The sequence below is a fragment of the Ranitomeya variabilis genome, chromosome 2 (assembly GCF_051348905.1).
Source record: "Ranitomeya variabilis isolate aRanVar5 chromosome 2, aRanVar5.hap1, whole genome shotgun sequence".
Lineage (NCBI taxonomy): Eukaryota > Metazoa > Chordata > Amphibia > Anura > Dendrobatidae > Ranitomeya > Ranitomeya variabilis.
The window spans coordinates 11,127,453-11,146,003 of NC_135233.1; the positions used below are offsets into that span (position 1 = coordinate 11,127,453).

General features: G+C 55.1%; 1 protein-coding gene across 1 annotated transcript; it reads right to left on the reverse strand.

Moving 5' to 3' along the window:
* Positions 1-526: 526 nt before the first annotated feature.
* On the reverse strand, positions 527-8,873 carry CCDC167 (coiled-coil domain containing 167). Its single transcript, XM_077292198.1, has 4 exons — positions 8,728-8,873; positions 5,762-5,856; positions 1,564-1,616; positions 527-975 (listed from the first exon to the last, which is right to left on the reverse strand). The coding sequence occupies exons 1-4, from the start codon at positions 8,767-8,769 to the stop codon at positions 872-874; spliced, it is 294 nt and encodes a 97-aa protein (XP_077148313.1). The 5' UTR covers positions 8,770-8,873; the 3' UTR covers positions 527-871.
* Between the last annotated feature and the right edge of the window lie 9,678 nt (positions 8,874-18,551).

Consider the following 18,551-nt stretch of genomic DNA (forward strand, 5'->3'; position numbering starts at 1 on the left):
AGGCAGACCATTCCATCAAAGTCTGTGTTCCAAAACACCGCTCCTTTTCTGAGCCCTGCCGTGAGCCTAAACCGTAGTTTACCCCCACATATTCCAATCTAGTGAGATCTGGAAATTTGGAGAAGTCCCCATCTTGTTCTCCTCCTCACTCTTGTCTTGCGCTGCAAGGTATTGTTGGTACGACATCCCACTTTTTTTACCTTCGGTCCTGGCAGCGCTTTTTCTTTTGACAATTTAGAAAAAAAAAAAAGCCATGCGGAAAACTCCCATAACTAGACCGAAAAAAGGTGGAAATGCAGCAATGAATGGGGCCGTGTGGTCCGGCTGCAGCGCTGGGTGTTATCATGGGGTGAGTCAGGAGCAGCCCCCGCGTACAGTGACACATAGGACCACAGAATCGGAGACGTCCAGCATTTCTGATAGTCGGAGGCAGAACGACACAGCCGGAGACTGCCGTGTGATGGCGGCCAGTGCTGACCGTGACCACCTCCTGCACCCACCACCCCGTGAGGAATGGAGCACAGGATGTGAAAAAACGGTTTATTATCTTATATAAAATATATGAAAAGAAACATTCAGTTGTCAGCAGCGTTACTGGAGCTCGTCAGCAGGCAGGTGACAGCGAGGCGCTCAGTATTCACGAGTGGGAGCCATTTTCCGAGAGGGACGGTTAGTAGATGAAACCTAACGTCATCTGCCCAGGCGGATGCAATTGCACAGATCCAGGCTAATGGGTAGCGGTAAACATGGCTCCTACCAGGGACAGGAGCTGGAAAGTGGCGGAGAGACTGGAATCTGCTCCACGACCCCCTGACATTCAGATCTGTGGTGACATCGTAGGTCTCTGTCCGCTCGTCGTCCGCGGCGCCGGTCACATGGTCCAGTAGTAATACACCAGAACTATGAGGAAGAAGAGGGCGAAGGACACCATGGCGTTCTTACGGTTCTCACGTCGTAGAAATTTCAGCTCCTTCTCTGAAGGAAGAAACAAAAGAGCTCATAGGTCACTCTGAAATCACCGCCATATCCTGCAGTGTGTAATACCGCACCCTGTGCCCTGCCCCTCATCCTGCACTGTGTAATACCTCACCCTGTGCCCGGCCCCTCATCCTGCACTGTGTAATACCGCACCCTGTGCCCTGCCCCTCATCCTGCACTGTGTAATACCGCATCCTGCGCTGTATAATACCGCATTCTGAGCCCGGCCCCTCATCCTGCACTGTGTAATACCGCATCCTGCGCTGTATAATACCGCATTCTGAGCCCGGCCCCTCATCCTGCACTGTGTAATACCGCATCCTGCAGTGTGTAATACCGCATCCTGAGCCCGGCCTCTCATCCTGCACTGTATAATACCGCATCCTGCGCCCGGCCCCTCATCCTGCAGTGTGTAATACCGCACCCTGTGCAATACCGCATCCTGTGCCTCGTCTTCTCATCCTGAACTGTGCAATACCGCATGCTGTGCCCGGTCCCCTCATCCTATGCTGTGTAATACCACGCCCTGTGCTCCGCCCCCTTATCCTGTGTAATATGACACAGTTGGCCCTTCCCCCTACTGACCATAATAAGACATCTTGTTGGTGAGCGCATTCTTCTCCTTCTCTAACGATTTCCTTAAAATGATGAGAAAAGACGTAAAATTAGCAGCAGAAATAGAACAAGGGCGCCAATACCTCCCGCCTCCCCTCGCCATATCTGCTTCTCGCCTCCCCTCGCCATATCTGCTCCTCGCCTCGCCATATCTGCTCCTCGCCTCCCCTCGCCATATCTGCTCCTCGCCATATCTGCTCCTCCCCTCCCCTCGCCATATCTGCTCCTCGCCTCCCCTCGCCATATCTGCTCCTCGCCATATCTGCTCCCCGCCTCCCCTCGCCACATCTGCTCCTCGCCTCCCCTCGCCACATCTGCTCCTCGCCTCCCCTCGCCACATCTGCTCCTCGCCTCGCCACATCTGCTCCTCGCCTCGCCACATCTGCTCCTCGCCTCGCCACATCTGCTCCTCGCCATGCCACATCTGCTCCTCGCCATATCTGCTCCTCGCCTCCGCTCGCCATATCTGCTCCTCGCCACATCTGCTCCTCGCCTCCCCTCGCCACATCTGCTCCTCGCCTCCCCTCGCCACATCTGCTCCTCGCCTCCCCTCGCCACATCTGCTCCTCGCCTCCCCTCGCCACATCTGCTCCTCGCCTCCCCTCGCCACATCTGCTCCTCGCCTCCCCTCGCCACATCTGCTCCTCGCCTCCCCTCGCCACATCTGCTCCTCGCCTCCCCTCGCCACATCTGCTCCTCGCCTCCCCTCGCCACATCTGCTCCTCCCCTCGCCACATCTGCTCCTCCCCTCACCACATCTGCTCCTCCCCTCGCCACATCTGCTCCTCGCCACATCTGCTCCTCCCCTCGCCACATCTGCTCCTCGCCTCGCCACATCTGCTCCTCGCCTCGCCACATCTGCTCCTCGCCTCGCCACATCTGCTCCTCGCCTCGCCACATCTGCTCCTCGCCTCCGCTCGCCACATCTGCTCCTCGCCTCCGCTCGCCACATCTGCTCCTCGCCTCCCCTCGCCACATCTGCTCCTCGCCTCCCCTCGCCACATCTGCTCCTCGCCTCCCCTCGCCACATCTGCTCCTCGCCTCCCCTCGCCACATCTGCTCCTCGCCTCGCCATATCTGCTCCTCGCCTCGCCATATCTGCTCCTCGCCATATCTGCGCCTGGCCTCGCCATATCTGCTCCTCGCCTCCCCTCGCCATATCTGCTCCTCGCCTCGCCATATCTGCTCCTCGCCTCCCCTCGCCATATCTGCTCCTCGCCTCGCCATATCTGCTCCTCGCCATATCTGCTCCTCGCCATATCTGCTCCTCGCCTCCCCTCGCCATATCTGCTCCTCGCCTCCCCTCGCCATATCTGCTCCTCGCCTCCCCTCGCCATATCTGCTCCTCGCCATATCTGCTCCCCGCCTCCCCTCGCCATATCTGCTTCACGCCTCCCCTCGCCACATCTGCTCCTCCCCTCGCCACATCTGCTCCTCCCCTCGCCACATCTGCTCCTCCCCTCGCCACATCTGCTCCTCCCCTCGCCACATCTGCTCCTCCCCTCGCCACATCTGCTCCTCCCCTCGCCACATCTGCTCCTCGCCTCGCCACATCTGCTCCTCGCCTCGCCACATCTGCTCCTCGCCTCCGCTCGCCACGTCTGCTCCTCGCCTCCCCTCGCCACGTCTGCTCCTCGCCTCCCCTCGCCACGTCTGCTCCTCGCCTCCCCTCGCCACGTCTGCTCCTCGCCTCCCCTCGCCACGTCTGCTCCTTGCCTCCCCTCGCCACGTCTGCTCCTCGCCTCCCCTCGCCACGTCTGCTCCTCGCCTCCCCTCGCCACATCTGCTCCTCGCCTCGCCATATCTGCTCCTCGCCTCGCCATATCTGCTCCTCGCCATATCTGCGCCTGGCCTCGCCATATCTGCTCCTCGCCTCCCCTCGCCATATCTGCTCCTCGCCTCCCCTCGCCATATCTGCTCCTCGCCTCGCCATATCTGCTCCTCGCCTCGCCATATCTGCTCCTCGCCTCGCCATATCTGCTCCTCGCCTCCCCTCGCCATATCTGCTCCTCGCCTCTCCTCGCCATATCTGCTCCTCGCCTCCCCTCGCCATATCTGCTCCTCGCCATATCTGCTCCACGCCTTCCCTCGCCACATCTGCTCCTCGCCTCGCCACATCTGCTCCTCGCCACATCTGCTCCTCGCCACATCTGCTCCTCCCCTCGCCACATCTGCTCCTCGCCTCGCCACATCTGCTCCTCGCCTCGCCACATCTGCTCCTCGCCACATCTGCTCCTCGCCACATCTGCTCCTCGCCACATCTGCTCCTCGCCACATCTGCTCCTCGCCACATCTGCTCCTCGCCACATCTGCTCCTCGCCTCCGCTCGCCACATCTGCTCCTCGCCTCATCTGCTCCTCGCCTCCCCTCGCCACATCTGCTCCTCGCCTCCCCTCGCCACATCTGCTCCTCGCCTCCCCTCGCCACATCTGCGCCTCCCCTCGCCACATCTGCTCCTCCCCTCGCCACATCTGCTCCTCCCCTCGCCACATCTGCTCCTCCCCTCGCCACATCTGCTCCTCCCCTCGCCACATCTGCTCCTCCCCTCGCCACATCTGCTCCTCCCCTCGCCACATCTGCTCCTCGCCTCGCCTCGCCACATCTGCTCCTCGCCACATCTGCTCCTCGCCACATCTGCTCCTCCCCTCGCCACATCTGCTCCTCGCCTCGCCACATCTGCTCCTCGCCTCGCCACATCTGCTCCTCGCCACATCTGCTCCTCGCCACATCTGCTCCTTGCCACATCTGCTCCTCGCCACATCTGCTCCTCGCCTCATCTGCGCCTCGCCACATCTGCTCCTCGCCACATCTGCTCCTCGCCACATCTGCTCCTCGCCTCCGCTCGCCACATCTGCTCCTCGCCTCATCTGCTCCTCGCCTCCCCTCGCCACATCTGCTCCTCGCCTCCCCTCGCCACATCTGCGCCTCCCCTCGCCACATCTGCTCCTCCCCTCGCCACATCTGCTCCTCCCCTCGCCACATCTGCTCCTCCCCTCGCCACATCTGCTCCTCCCCTCGCCACATCTGCTCCTCCCCTCGCCACATCTGCTCCTCCCCTCGCCACATCTGCTCCTCCGCTCGCCACATCTGCTCCTCGCCTCCGCTCGCCACATCTGCTCCTCGCCTCCGCTCGCCACATCTGCTCCTCGCCTCCGCTCGCCACATCTGCTCCTCGCCTCCGCTCGCCACATCTGCTCCTCGCCTCATCTGCTCCTCGCCTCCCCTCGCCACATCTGCTCCTCGCCTCCCCTCGCCACATCTGCTCCTCGCCTCCGCTCGCCACATCTGCTCCTCGCCTCCCCTCCCCACATCTGCTCCTCGCCACATCTGCTCCTCGCCTCCCCTCGCCACATCTGCTCCTCCCCTCCCCACATCTGCTCCTCCCCTCGCCACATCTGCTCCTCGCCTCCCCTCATCTGCTCCTCGCCACATCTGCTCACCTCCCCTCATCTGCTCCTCGCCTCCCCTCGCCACATATGCTCCTCCCCTCGCCACATCTGCTCCTCGCCTCCCCTCGCCACATCTGCTCCTCGCCTCCCCTCATCTGCTCCTCGCCACATCTGCTCACCTCCCCTCATCTGCTCCTCGCCACATCTGCTCACCTCCCCACATCTGCTCCTCGCCTCCCCTCGCCACATCTGCTCCTCACCTCGCCACATCTGCTCCTCGCCTCCCCTCGCCACATCTGCTCCTCACCTCCCCTCGCCACATCTGCTCCTCGCCTCCCCTCGCCACATCTGCTCCTCGCCACATCTGCTCCTCGCCTCCCCTCGCCACATCTGCTCCTCGCCTCCCCTCGCCACATCTGCTCCTCGCCTCCCCTCGCCTCCCCTCGCCACATCTGCTCCTCGCCTCCCCTCGCCACATCTGCTCCTCGCCTCCCCTCGCCACATCTGCTCCTCGCCTCCCCTCGCCACATCTGCTCCTCGCCTCCCCTCGCCACATCTGCTCCTCGCCTCCCCTCGCCACATCTGCTCTTCGCCATATCTGCTCATCGCCTCCCCTTGCCATATCTGCTCCGCCTCCCCTCACCAAATCTGCTCCTTGCCTCCCCTCACCATATTTTCTCCTCACCTCCCAATATCTGCTCCTCGCCATATCTGCTCATCGCCTCCCCTCACCTCACCATATCTGCTCCTCGCGTCACCTCACCATATCTGCTCCTCACCTCCCCTCCTCCGTCAGCTCATCTCTGCGCAGTCTGTAGTCGATGTCCTCCATGTTGCTCCTGCAGGCCTCCAGCTTCTCCTCCACGCCATCTATCTGCAAGAGAAACCATTGGTGCGATGAGACCATGAGCAGTGGCCTCTTACCGGGACGTGAGCGCCGACTTCACCACCCGCGCATTTCTCTCCATAAACATGTCGGGAAGTAGTCTGCGGCACTGGAATGAACGGGCCGGCACACCCATCAGTGTAAGTGCAGCGTGTAGGTGCACATTCACACTGGCCAGTAACATTCCTCCGGTTCCTCGTATGCTGCGGCTCTAGGGGGCGACGTCTTTCCCTTTTTGGCTGCGCATCTCATCTATAGAGCTTTCCCCGGCAGGTGCTGCTAGAGTTGGGTCCGGTCCTGCCCTTCCCCCATCTGGCATCTAGCGAGAACTGCCAGAGCCACAGACCCTCCAGATCGGGTCACCTTGTCGTGGTGGGATCAAAACAATAAGCCCCCCGTCATTACGTGTACGATCACCATTCACTGCAGGAGATTCGCTCATTGTTTACATCCTGGAACAAAGCAGCGAGGACGATGTCAGCCCCGGCCTTACCCACGGCGGAGCGGTCACTGGCGGATGAAGCACCGAGCAGGTGGGAGGCTTACTACAGCGGCCATGAGCAACTGTATATAGCAACCAGGCGGCACCTCGGTATAGGGTCTACGGCAAGCAGGAGGCGGATCACTGGACAGGGTCTACGGCAACCAGGAAGCGGCCCACCGGACAGGGTCTACGGCAACCAGGAAGCAGCTCACTAGACAGGGTCTACGGCAAGCAGGAGGCGGCTCCTTTCAGGGTCCATGTCAACCATAAGGTGGCTCCCTGGTAACCACGTGGTGGCGGCCCCCAGGTAACCAGGTGGTGGTGGCGGCAGAGGCTCCCTGGTAACCAGGTGGTGGCGGCGGCTCCCCGGTAATCAGTTCTTGGGGGGGGGCAGATGAGACACATGATCTCATTCTCTCATAGCAACCAAACAGGATCCTACTCACTTTAAAAAATTCTAAGTTAGTTGCTATGGGGATTGCACCTGACTGGTTACTAGGGGCGGCACTGCAGGAGATTCGCTCATTGTTTACATCCTGGAACAAAGCAGCGAGGACGATGTCAGCCCCGGCCTTACCCACGGCGGAGCGGTCACTGGCGGATGAAGCACCGAGCAGGTGGGAGGCTTACTACAGCGGCCATGAGCAACTGTATATAGCAACCAGGCGGCACCTCGGTATAGGGTCTACGGCAAGCAGGAGGCGGCTCACCGGACAGGGTCTACGGCAAGCAGGAGGCGGCTCACCGGACAGAGTCTATGGCAAGCATTAGGCGGCTCACCGGACAGAGTCTATGGCAAGCAGGAGGCGGCACACCGGACAGGGTCTACGGCAAGCATTAGGCGGCTCACCGGACAGGGTCTACGGTAACCAGGAGGCTGCTCACCGGACAGGGTCTACGGCAACCAGGAGGTGGCTCACACGACAGGGTCTACGGGAACCAGGAGGCGGATCACCGGACAGGGTCTACGGCAACCAGGAGGTGGCTCACCGGACAGGGTCTACGGCAACCAGGACGAGGCTCACCGGACAATGTCTATGGCAAGCAGGAGGCGGATCACTGGACAGGTTCTACGGCAACCAGGAAACGGCCCACCGGACAGGGTCTACGGCAACCAGGAAGCAGCTCACCGGACAGGGTCTACGGCAACCAGGCGGTGCCTCAGTACAGGGTCTACGGCAAGCAGGGGGCGACTCCTTTCAGGGTCCATGTCAACCATAAGGTGGCTCCCTGGTAACCAGGTGGTGGCGGCCCCCCGGTAACCAGGTGGTGGTGGTGGCGGCAGAGGCTCCCTGGTAACCAGGTGGTGGCGGCGGCTCCCCGGTAATCAGTTCTTGGGGGGGGGGCAGATGAGACACATGATCTCATTCTCCCATAGCAACCAAACAGGATCCTACTCACTTTAAAAAATTCTAAGTTAGTTGCTATGGGGATTGCACCTGACTGGTTACTAGGGGCGGCACTGCAGGAGATTCGCTCATTGTTTACATCCTGGAACAAAGCAGCGAGGACGATGTCAGCCCCGGCCTTACCCACGGCAGAGTGGTCACTGGTGGATGAAGCACCGAGCAGATGGGAGGCTTACTACAGCGGCCATGAGCAAGTGCCCATAGCAACCAGGCGGCACCTCGGTACAGGGTCTACAGCAAGCAGGAGGTGGCTCACCGGACAGGGTCTACGGCAAGCAGGAGGCGGCTCACCGGACAGGGTCTATGGCAAGCAGGAGGTGGCTCACCGGACAGGGTCTTCGGCAAGCAGGAGGCGGCTCACCGGACAGAGTCTATGACAAGCAGGAGGCGCCTCACCGGACAGAGTCTATGGCAAGCAGGAGGCGGCTCACCGGACAGAGTCTACGGCAAGCAGGAGGCGGCTCACAGGACAGAGTCTACGGCAACCAGGCGGTGCCTCAGTACAGGGTCTAGGGCAACCAGGCGGAGCCTCAGTACAGGGTCTACGGCAAGCAGGAGGCGGCTCCTTTCAGGTTCCATGGCAACCATAAGGTGGCTCCCTTATAACCAGGTGGTGGCGGCTCCCCGGTAACCAGGTGGTGGTGGCGGCGGCTCCCCGGTAACCAGGTGGGGGTGGCGGCTCCCCGGTAACCAGGTGGGGGCGGCGGCTCCCCGGTAACCAGTTCTTGGGGGGGCAGATGAGACACATGATCTCATTCTCCCATAGCAACCAAACAAGATCCTACTCACTTTAAAAAATTCTAAGTTGGTTGCTATGGGGATTGCACCTGACTGGTTACTAGGGGCGGCTCTCTGTGACGTCAGTCTCCAGCTTTCACTGTGGTATTATGACATCACAACCACAGATCGTGCGGGGAGGACACGGGGGAGGTCGCACACGCAGCGTCCGGGGCCCGCGCTCCTCACCTCCGTGGCCAGGCTCAGCCGCTCCCGCTTCTTTCTCCCCATCCCGCACTTCCAGGACACGTCTCCCTCCAGATGATGACACCGGAGCCGCCATGTCTGACCCGGGCAGGGCGGAGCCTACAGCCGCGGCTGCCATGTTTGAGGAGGGCAGACGTGTGAGACTGTGAGGGCGGCCGCCATGTCTGCTGAGGGCAGCGGTGACCAGGGCTGCAGCACTACAGTTCCCAGCATGCTGCAGCAGGGCTGTGGTGGAGCTGTGCCCTCAGTGGACGGTGCCCTCAGTGGACGGTGCCCTCAGTGGACGGTGCCCTCAGTGGACGGTGCCCTGGCCCTCGGTGCAGCTGCTTCTCTATCCTCCTCTGTCGTTTGGATCTTTTGTTTTTGCACCATTCAGGCTGTGTGCACACGTAGATGGAACCTCTGCAGATTTTTCCGCACTTGTTTTTAGAAATCCGCAGGTACAAAGCACTGCGTTTTACCGGCGGTTTTACCTGCGGATTTACTGCAGATTCCACCTGCGTGTTTACACCTGCGGATTCCTATGAGGCTATGTGCACACGTAGGGAGGGTTCTCCAGCAGCGGATTTGATAAATCTGCAGGGCAAAACCACTGCGGTTATCCCTGCAGATTTATCGCGGTTTGTCTTGCGGTTTCCGCTGCGGTTTACTCCTGCACTTGTTTTACTATTGATGCTGCATATGCAGCATCAATAGTAATGTTAAAAATAATAAAAAAATGGTTATACTCGCCCTCCGACATCCCGATCTCCTCGGCGATGCACGCGGCGGTCCATTTCCAAAGATGCTTTGCGAGAAGGACCTTCGTGACGTCACGGTAATGTGTCCGCGACATCATCGCAGGTCCTGCTCGCACAGCAACCCTGCGACCGGACGGCCGCGTGCAGCGCTGAGAGGCGGGAGAACTTCAGGGGCCATCAGAAGGTGAGTATATCATTATTTTTTATTTTAATTCTTTTTTTTTTTTACACAAATATGGTTCCCAGGGCCTGGAGGAGAGTCTCCTGCAAAGTTGTCTGCAGGATGCGTTTTTTCCCCATAGACTTACATTACCGACGCATTGCAACGTATCGCCACACGTCGCAACCGTCGTGCGACGGTTACGTCGTGTTTTGGCGGACCGTCGGCACAAAAAAAATTACATGTAACTTTTTTTGTGCATCGAGTCCGCCATTTTCGACTGCGCATGCGCGGCCAAAACTCCGCCCCCTCCTCCCCGGACCTTACAATGAGGCAGCGGAAGCGTCGTAAGACTGCTTCTGATGCCCACTTCAGGCATTTCTTTCACAACGCGCGTCAGCACGTCGGGCAAACGCATAGCGACGGCCTCGTGCCGACGCTAGTGTGAAAGCAGCCTAAGGCCATGTGTAACCAGAAAGATTAATAACCTGGTGGTCCAGGGCAATGATGAGGTGAATGTCAGGGTTCCTGGTGGTCCGGGGCAATGATGAGGTGAATTGTTGTTAATTAGACTTTTTGGCTCCCTCTTGTGGTCACTAGTGATATGACTCTGGGATTGTCTTTCCTCAGTTTGGCACCCACCTGGGTCGTTAGTCCAGGGGTGTTGCTATATAAACTTCCTGGATCCTTAGTCCAGTGCCTGGCATCGTTGTAATCAGATCCTTTCTGTTTGCTCCTGTCTGCTGGTCCTGGTTCGTGCAAAATTAAGCTAAGTCTTGCTTCTTTGTTTTTTGGTTTTTTGCTTTGTTCTTATTTTTGTCCAGCTTGTACTAAATGTGATTCCTGACTTTGCTGAAGCTCTAGGGGGGCTGGTGTTCTCCCCCCGGGCCGTTAGACGGTTCGGGGGTTCTTGAATATCCAGCGTGGATATTTTGATAGGGTTTTTGCTGACCATATAAGTTATCTTTCTATATTCTGCTATTAGCTAGTGGGCCTCTCTTTGCTAAATACCTAGCTCATTCTTACGTTTGTCTTTTCCTCTTACCTCACCGTTATTATTTGTTGGGGGCTTGTATCCAACTTTTGGGGTCTTTTCTCTGGAGGCAAGAAAGGTCTTTCTTTTCCCTTCTAGGGTTAGTTAGTTCTCCGGCTGGCGCGAGACGTCTAGAACCAACGTAGGCACGTTCCCCGGCTGCTGCTATTTGTGGTGCTAGGATTAGATATATGGTCAGCTCAGTTACCACTGCCCTATGAGCTGTTTTTTTGTGTTTGCAGACTTAGTAATTATTTCTGAGACCCTCTGCCATTGGGGTCATAACAGTGAATGTCAGGGTTCCTGGTGGTCCGGGACAATGATGAGGTGAGTGTTAGGGTTCCTGGTGGTCCGGGGCAATGATGAGGTGAATGTCAGGGTTCCTGGTGGTCCGGGACAATGATGAGGTGAGTGTTAGGGTTCCTGGTGGTCCGGGACAATGATGAGGTGAATGTCAGGGTTCCTGGTGGTCCGGGACAATGATGAGGTGAGTGTCAGGGTTCCTGGTGGTCCGGGACAATGATGAGGTGAGTGTCAGGGTTCCTGATGGTCCGGGGCAATGATGAGGTGAGTGTCAGGGTTCCTGGTGGTCCGGGCCAATGATGAGGTGAGTGTCAGGGTTCCTGGTGGTCCGGGACAATGATGAGGTGAGTGTCAGGGTTCCTGATGGTCCGGGGCAATGATGAGGTGAGTGTCAGGGTTCCTGGTGGTCCGGGCCAATGATGAGGTGAGTGTCAGGGTTCCTGGTGGTCCGGGACAATGATGAGGTGAGTGTCAGGGTTCCTGGTGGTCCGGGACAATGATGAGGTGAGTGTCAGGGTTCCTGGTGGTCCGGGACAATGATGAGGTGAGTGTCAGGGTTCCTGGTGGTCCGGGCCAATGATGAGGTGAGTGTCAGGGTTCCTGGTGGTCCGGGACAATGATGAGGTGAGTGTCAGGGTTCCTGATGGTCCGGGGCAATGATGAGGTGAGTGTCAGGGTTCCTGGTGGTCCGGGCCAATGATGAGGTGAGTGTCAGGGTTCCTGGTGGTCCGGGACAATGATGAGGTGAGTGTCAGGGTTCCTGGTGGTCCGGGACAATGATGAGGTGAGTGTCAGGGTTCCTGGTGGTCCGGGACAATGATGAGGTGAGTGTCAGGGTTCCTGGTGGTCCGGGCCAATGATGAGGTGAGTGTCAGGGTTCCTGGTGGTCCGGGACAATGATGAGGTGAGTGTCAGGGTTCCTGGTGGTCCGGGACAATGATGAGGTGAGTGTCAGGGTTCCTGGTGGTCCGGGGCAGTGAAGGAGCTATCATTAGTGTTCCTGGTCTTGTTGGGCAATGAAAGGGTTAACATCTACAGTGGGAAAATAAGTGTTTGAGTCACTGCCGATACTACAAGTTCCCCCTACATAGAATGGAGAGGTCGGTAATATTTACCATAGGTACACTTCACCTGTGAGAGACAGAATCCTAAAATAATCCAGAAAATCACATTGTATCATCGTTACATAATTAATTTGTATTTTATCCCATGAAATAAGTATTTGATACAACAGAAATAATAGAACTTAATACTTGGTACAGAAGCCTTTGTTTGCATTTACAGAGGTCGGACGTCTCCTGTAGTTCCTGGCCAGGTTCGCACACAGCAGGGATATTGGCCCCCTCCTCCATATGGATCTACTCCAGATCTTTCAGGTTTCGGGGCTGTACTGGGAAACATTGAGTTTCAGCTCCTCCCGAGACTTTCTCTTGGGGTCAGGTCTGGATTCTGTCCTCTCCAGGACCGTGATTTGCTTCTTACAGAGCTCTTCCTTTTCACCCATAGTAAGTGTGTGTGAATGAGGTGTTTGCACAATGCAGCGTGTCACTTCAATTTTCACCAATTGAAGTGAATGGTTCCTGAAAAAACTCAGGTATCAGGTTTTTCTGCATTTTTTTGTGCCAGAACCTGATTCCATGGAATAGGACTTTTTTTTTTCCAGCATTAAACTTTATCCCCATGCCAAACCTGCAGTAAGAAAACCATGCTTTTAGGGTATGTGCACACGCTGCGGATTTTGCTGCAGATCCTCAGCGTTTCCGCAGCTGCGGGTCTGCAGCGGTTTCCCATGGGTTTACAGTACAATGTAAACCTACGGGAAACGAAATCTGCAGTGCACATGCTGCGGAAAAAAACGCGCGGAAACGCAGCGGTTTATATTCCGCAGCATGTCAATTCTTTGTGCGGATTCCGCTGCGGGTTTACACCTCCATCAGGCCAGTCTCACACGTCCAGATAATTCCGGTACCGGAAAAATCGGTACCGGAGTTATCCGTGTCCGTGACCTCACGTGGCAGCCGTGTGCCGACTGGGTACCACACGGACCGAGCTGGAGACAGCGCTAACAGTAAGTGCTGCCCCCCCAGCGTGGTGCTGAAGCCGCCATTCATCCCTTCTCTCCAGCAGCGTTCACTGGGGAGAAGGAATGAAAAATAATTTTTTTTGTGTGTTTAAAATAAACTTCCCGGCAACCTCCCATAGGGGTGGAGCCGCATATTCATCACTGTAATAAGCGGCACCACGTGACCGCTCATACAGGAGAAGCTGCGGCGCAGAGAGGACGCATCGAGGGAGCCGGGTGAGTATTTTATTTCCAGCGGCCGGGGGCACAGGGGGTGGGAGGGGGGAGGTTGCCGGGAAGTTTATTTTAAACACACAAAAAAAAAAATATTATTTTTCATTCCTTCTTCCCAGCGAACGCTGCTGGAGAGAAGGGATGAATGGCGGCTTCAGCACCACACGCTGTGGGGACAGCGCTTACTGTAGCGCTGTCTCCTGCATGGCACACGGACAGCATCCGTGTGCGGTACGTGTTTACACGGACCCATTGACTTTAATGGGTCCGTGTGATCCGTGCGCTCCCACGAACACTGACATGTCTCCGTGTTTTGCACACGGTCACACGGTCCGTGAAAACACACTGACATGTGCAGAGACACATTGATTTTATTGTGTCTACGTGAGTCAGTGTCTCCGGTACGTGAGGAAACTGTCACCACACGTACCGGAGCCACTGACGTGTGAAACCGGCCTAATAGAAAACTGCAGGTGTAAACCCGCTGCGGAATCCGCAATAGAAACCGCGATAAATCCGCAGTAAAAACTGCAGCGTGTGCACAAGCCCTTATTCTGCAGCTTCTTTTCTTCCAAGAGATCAGGTTTTGCTGCCGAAAAAAAAAAAAAAATGCTGAAAAAGAACCTAAAAATGTCCAGAAATACAGCATCATTAATTGCAGATAATATACCCCAAACTATGCGAGAACTAATGTCTGCATGGTCGTCAAGACTGGTTCAGTAGAAACCAAGATACAATCATAGAGAGAGAAAAAATGTGCTCAAGAACCAAATATGACAACGAACAGGAATTGTATTAGAAGACACATTCACATCAAATGTTTATAAAGGGAGAGACCACCTGGTGGCGCCACAGTCCCACAAACTAGACTAAAACTCGAGGGCACCATCAAACAGTCATTTAGGCTACGTTCACACTAGCGTTGTGCGCCGCTGCGTCGGCGACGCAACGCATAACGCACGCAAAAACGCGTCAAAACGCACGCAAAAACGCTGCGTTTTGCGACGCATGCGTCGTTTTTTGCCGAAAATCAGACGCAAGAAAAATGCAACTTGTTGCGTTTTCTTTGTCCGACGCTTGCGGCAAAAAAGACACATGTGTCGCACAACGCCACAAAAAAAACCGCATGCGTCCCCCATGTTAAGTATAGGGGCGCATGACGCATGCGTCGCCGCTGCGTCGCCGACGCAAACCCGACGCACATTAGCTTAACGCTAATGTGAACGTAGTCTTAAGTGTTCAACCTGCCGCATGTCAAAAATACAAATCAAAGAAAAGGGACATGCACAAACGCAGGGATCACCATATACAGTTGCAAAATTTTTTGCGTTTGTGCATGTCCCTTTTCTTGCTTTTCTTTGTTTTACAGTCCCATAAACTACCCGCAGTCCGGCAGCAGATGTATGGAGACCCCGACACATAGTGAGGTGTCAGCGGAGGCCGAGGAGGACCAAACATACACATGGAGGACAGACAGAGGAAGGAAAACCTGCAAGGTACCGGAGACCCCCAAGCCTCCAATCAATCTTACACAAAATAGTAATAGTTAGACTACGTTCACATTAGCGTTGTGCGGTGCAGCGTTGGGCGCAGCCGCGGCGACGCATGCGTCATGCGCCCCTATATTTAACATGGGGGGCGCATGGACATGCGTTGTCTCACGTTTTGTGACGCATGCGTCATTTTGGCGCAACTGTCAGGGTGCAGAGGACGCTGCATGATGCAGTTTTTTCTGTGCCAAAAATCATGCAAAAAATGAACGCATGAGTCACAAAACGCTGCGTTGTGCATGCAATTTGCATGCGTTGTGCGTTGCGTCGCCGACGCTGCGCTGCACAACGCAAATGTGAACGTAGCCTTAAATGTTACCTATAATAGGGCTGTGGTGCACACCAGACACCCCGACGTACGTTTAGGCAAGAATCCTTCAGGGGGTCTACATACACCTCAGGGTCTCCAATATCTCACGGGTTTTCTTTACTGCAACTCTTCAGGTGTTTGTCTGTCCTCCATGTGTATGTTTAGTCCTCCTCTTACATTTCACTATATTATGTGTCTGGGTCTATATACACATATATATATATATATACATCTGCTGCCGGACTGCATATAGTTTAGGGGACTGTAGGGCTGCCATATAGTAAGTATTATTATTATTATTTATTGTTATAGCGCCATTCATTCCATGGCGCTTTACATGTGAGGAGGGGTATACATAATAAAAACAAGTACAATAATCTTGAACAATACAAGTCATAACTGGTACAGTAGGAGAGAGGACCCTGCCCGCGAAGGCTCATAATCTACAAGGGATGGGTGAGAATACAGTAGGTGAGGATAGAGCTCGTCGTGCAGCGGTTTAGTCGATCGGTGGTTACTGCAGGTTGTAGGCTTGTCGGAAAAGTTAGGTCTTCAGGCTCTTTTTGAAGGTTTCGATGGTAGGCGAGAGTCTGATGTGTTGTGGTAGAGGGTTCCAGAGTAGGGGGGATACACGAGAGAAATCTTGTATACGATTGTGGGAAGAGGAGATAAGAGGGGAGTAGAGAAGGAGATCTTGTGAGGATCAGAGGTTGAGTGCAGGTAAGTACCGGGAGACGAGGTCACAGATGTATGGAGGAGACAGGTTGTGGATGGCTTTGTATGTCATGCTTAGGGTTTTGTACTGGAGTCTCTGGGTAATGGGGAGCCAGTGAAGGGATTGACAGAGGGGAGAGACTGGGGAACAGCGGGGGGACAGGTGGATTAGTCGGGCAGCTGAGTTTAGAATAGATTGGAGGGGTGCGAGAATGTTAGAGGGGAGGCCACAGAGCAGGAGGTTACAGTAGTCAAGGCGAGAGATGATGAGGGCATGCACTAGGGTTTTTGCAGATTCTTGGTTGAGGAATGTACGGATCCGTGAAATATTTTTGAGTTGAAGTCGGCAGGAAGTGGAAAGGGCTTGGATATGCGGTTTGAAGGAGAGATCAGCGTCAAGGATAACCCCGAGGCAGCGAGCTTGTGGGACTGGGGAGAGTGGGCTGCCGTTTACTGTAATGGATAGGTTCGTTGGGGGGGTCGCGTGAGATGGGGGAAAGATGATGAATTCTGTTTTGTCCATGTTAAGTTACAGAAATCTAGCGGAGAAGAAGGATGAAATAGTGGGCAGACATTGAGGGATTCTGGTTAGTAGGGAGGTGATATCTGGTCCAGAGATGTAGATCTGTGTGTCATCAGCATAGAGGTGATACTGAAAGCCATGAGATTCTATGAGCTGTCCCAGGCCAGAGGTGTAAATGGAGAAGAGCAGGGGCCCAAGGACTGAACCTTGTGGGACTCCGACAGATAGGGGGCGAGGTGAGGAGGTGGTGTGTGAGTGGGAGACGCTGAATGTCCGGTCTGTTAGGTATGAGGAGATCCAGGATAGGGCCAAGTCTGTGATGCCAAGGGATGAGAGGGTCTGCAGCAACAGGGAATGGTCCACTGTGTCAAAGGCAGCCGACAGGTCCAGGAGGACAGAGTAGTGTAGAAGGCAGAGCACAGGTCCTGGAGGAGGAGGACAGAGTAGTGTCGCTTTGCTTTGGCAGTTAGTAGGTCATTGGTGACTTTAGTTAGGCTACGTTCACATTTGCGGTCAGCGCCGCAGCGTCGGGCACCGCAGCGGCGCCGCATGCGTCATGCGCCCCTATATTTAACATGGGGGCGCATGGACATGCGTTGTGCTGCGTTTTGCGCCGCATGGCCGCAAGCGTTGGACGCAAGAAACGCTTCAAGTTGCATTTTTTTTGCGTCCAACTTTCGGCCAAAAAGGACGCATGCGGCGCAAAACGCAGCGTTTTAGCGTGCGTTTTGCCGCGTTTTTGTTTGCGTTGTGCGCTGCGGCGCACAACGCAAATGTGAACGTAGCCTTAGGGCAGTTTCAGTGCAGTGATGCGGCCGGAAACCAGATTGTAAGCAGTTAAAGAGTATGCGGAAGTCACCCAGCCGCCATTACTGCTCCCGGCTTTTCCAGCCAGATGGCCAAGAAGCCATGTTGCTGCAAGTATGAGACCCAGGTGGTACGAGGTGCAGGAGCAGGCGACTGCTGATACTGGATGAGAAGCCTCCACTTCTTAGGTTCAGCTGCTGTTTACAGGTCCCCCACCAGAGGGCAGTCACTGCCTGCGCTTCTCTCTCCATAGCACCAGAAGTTACAGAATTAGGGCAGGTGCACACTTTCAGTAATCGGCAGCGCTTTGGACGCAGCACATGTCCCCTGCCGACTATTCAACGTAGGTAGGTAATGATTCCACATGTGTTCCTTGAACTGTGCGGATTCATCGCGCCCAATACATTGTACAGGTGACATTTTTCTTGCGGAGACTGAGCGTCTCCACTACATAAATAGACATGCTGCAGTCTGGAGAGACGCATCGAATGTCCGTGTCCACAGGGAAGCCGCGAGTGTCGGTGCACGCATAGTGGGCATGGGGTTTCTTGAGATCCCATCCTCTATGCTGTAACACCTGGATGCTGTGGATGTACACAGCCTCCAACCCGCAGCATTTACTGACCGTTGGAACATACCCTTAGAGGAAAACTCATTATTTTATTTTTTTTCCTGTTTTTTTTTTTTCTGTCTTTTTTCCAAACTGTTTTTGATTTGCACCGCATTCTTTCACTTTCCTCCTATTTTCAGTTTGTTTTTTTCTTTGCTTGTTTGTTTAATAGTCGTAATTGATGAATCAACTACAAACATCGGTCGAAGAAAGAGAATTTGGTGCAAATTAAAAACAGGTTAAAAATACCAAAAAAAAGGGCACAAATGCAATATTGGGCCCAAAAAGTGTTTTTAGTTGTCTGCAGAATTTATGAACTCCCAGGTGGCATTTTATAGAAGTTGGAGCTAAAAGTGTCAACAAATATCACAAGATGAAAAAGGAAAAGTGATTTTAAAAAACCTACAAATGATGAATCGGTGCGCAGCCTCCGGCAGCGGATCCATCGTGGCACCGATGATACAAATGGATACATTTTAATTGGGGCAAGTAAATGCCTTTCTAAATTCACATTGCATAGTGTTAAGATAAAAACTGTATACGTCAGGACATCCCAGAAACGTGGTGTGAATCTGACCCTAAACTGGCCCCGCGTCCACAAAGCGGGAGGACGTCTGAGGACTGTGATCATCATCTCCGGACATCACGGAGGACACCGCGCTGCTGTCGACAGGACTGAAGTGAAAGTTAATGGTTGTAAAATGGGGTCAGAAAACCCCGGCCTCGTTGTCTTTCCAGGGCCCCAGAGATTGTGATGACC